This window comes from Colobus angolensis, unplaced genomic scaffold (assembly GCF_000951035.1).
Source record: "Colobus angolensis palliatus isolate OR3802 unplaced genomic scaffold, Cang.pa_1.0 Scaffold68, whole genome shotgun sequence".
Classification (NCBI taxonomy): Eukaryota; Metazoa; Chordata; class Mammalia; order Primates; family Cercopithecidae; genus Colobus; species Colobus angolensis.
In genome coordinates, this window is record NW_012120487.1 from 5,967,695 (window position 1) to 5,969,910 (window position 2,216).

At 55.3% G+C, this 2,216-nt stretch overlaps 1 protein-coding gene across 1 annotated transcript in view; it reads left to right on the forward strand.

The window, feature by feature from the left end:
• The first annotated feature begins 27 nt into the window (after positions 1-27).
• The window catches only part of ZYG11A (zyg-11 family member A, cell cycle regulator), a 55,599-nt gene continuing 53,410 nt past the window's right edge, over positions 28-2,216 (forward strand). Inside the window, exon 1 of the mRNA XM_011926375.1 lies at positions 28-262. Within this exon, the coding sequence (XP_011781765.1) occupies positions 173-262 (90 nt within the window). The 5' untranslated portion in view covers positions 28-172. The remainder of the gene's footprint in view (positions 263-2,216) is intronic.

Consider the following 2,216-nt stretch of genomic DNA (forward strand, 5'->3'; position numbering starts at 1 on the left):
GTGCGCGTCGCCTCGCCGGGCATTTCAAAAGCCCGCCAGCCGGGAGCGGCGCTAGCTCTGTGTGCCTCGCAGGCGTGGTGGGCGCGTCCTGGAAGCCGCCCGCCTGGTTCTCGCGGGATCCGGGCCCCGGCTCGACGCCCGCTCTCTTCTTGACACCCCCGGCGGGGTCGCCATGGTTCATTTCTTGCACCCGGGCCACACGCCCCGGAACATCGTCCTTCCCGACGCTCAGAAGGATGCCCTGGGCTGCTGCGTGGTACAGGTGAGCACCGGGGTTCGGGCTGCTACGCGAAACTGGCGCCACGTCCAACCCTGGCAAGCACGGCGAGTCTCCTGGGACGCTGCCGAGGCACTTGCTGGGGAGTGTGGCCCGCCCGGGGCTGCGGTCTAAATGCCGAGTCCTTTCCTGGCTCAGGCGTAGCCGCGGAGTTGCGTTACTGGGGAGGCGGCTTGGGCGCCGCGGGGCGGGGGACGTTTCTGCGCCGGGCGAAGCGCGTGGACTTTGCGCCCTGAGGCGGCACGGCGAGAGCCCAGTCCCAGAGACCCGGGCGAGCCTCATAGGATTCCTCGCCCCAGTGCAGGGTGCTGTGAGCTTAGACGTAGGTGCAGGGCATGACACTCGGCTTGGCCCGTAGTGGACGGTGTTTTTGCCGTCGTGAACCCAAACGCCCCAAACCTTGACCGTTTCCCCACGCGTGTTGTGGACGCGGCGCCCCGCGGAGGCGGTGACCCTTTGACCGCTACCACCTGAGGCCTTTGGGCCCGGGGCCGGGCGAGTAGGTTAGTTCGGCTGGGGGAACTGGAACCCGAAGTCAGATTCTTTCAGTTCCGCGCGTCCGCCCCCTTCCCGGTCGCGTCCCCGTCCGGTTCCCAGCCTTTGCCGAATGCCTGTTACTCTTAGTTCTCAACAAAATGCAAACCCTAAGAATGTGTGTTTAGCGCCTGCTGTGTGTCGGGTGTCGCCTTTCTTTTCTTTCTTTCTTTTTTTGGATATGGAGTCTCGCTCTGTTGTGGAGTGCAGTGTCTCGGTCTGGGCCAACTGCAACCTCCGCCTCCGGGGTTCAAGCGATTCTCCTGCCTCAGCCTCCCGAGTAGCTGGGACTACAGGCGCGTGCCACCATGCCCGACTCATTTTTTGTATTTTTAGTAGAAACGGGGTTTCACCGTGTTGGCCGGGATGGTCTCGAACTCCAGACCTCGTGCTCCGCCCGCCTCGGCCTCCCATTGTGCTGGGATTACAGGCGTCAGCCACCGAGCCCGGCCAAGTGTCGCCTTTCTAAAGCAGTCTAGTAACCCCTAGTCTTTTGTAGGCTTTGCTAGACTTCATTTTACCGATGTGGGGAAATTGGGAGCTCTGAAATTGAGTTGACTTCCTCGTGAACTTGAATTTCACCTCAGGTGTTCAGACCTCCGACCCCACTTTGGAAAAAACCCACCAAGGGCCACCCTTTGGGAACTCGAGGAATTGAGTGGTCAAGGCTCGACCCAAAGTTTATAGAGAGAAGGAAATGCTCTGATTAAGGTTGTGCTTTACATATTAACGCCTTGTTGAAAGACTTTTTGCCCTGCAGTGATCTAGCCTGTACTCTTTTGAACTCACTTAGAAAAGTTGCTATGTAATTTGTGGATTTGTAATTCACGGAAAACTTGATAATTTTTACGTGTGTACTAGCATCGTCTCAAGCACATTTTTTGCTGCTTGGAATCGAAACAAGATTTCTTGTTTTTTTTTTTTTTGAGACGGAGTTTCGCTCTGTAGCCCAGGCTGCAAGCTCACTGCAAGCTCCGCCTCCCGGGTTCAAGCGATTCTCCTGCCTCAGCCTCCCGAGTAGCTGGGACTACAGGTGCCTGCCACCATGCCCGGCTAATTTTTTTTGTATTTTAGTAGAGACGGGGTTTCACCATGTTAGTCACATGGTCTCGATATCCTGACCTGGTGATCCGCCCATCTCGGCCTCCCAAAGTGCTGGGATTACAGGCGTGAGCCACCGCGCCCGTGATTTCTTTTTATCCTTCTAACTTTTTATTTTTAATTAAGATGGTGGTTTCCCTATGTTGCCCAGGCTGGTCTTTGAACTGGGCTAAAGCAATTCTCTTGCCTTGGCCTCCCATATCCTTTTTCAATTTTTTGCTTCATGAATTTTGAATCTATTAGTAAGTTCATATGCATTTAGGAATGTTAATTCTGCTTGATGAATTGACTCTTTTTTTTTTTT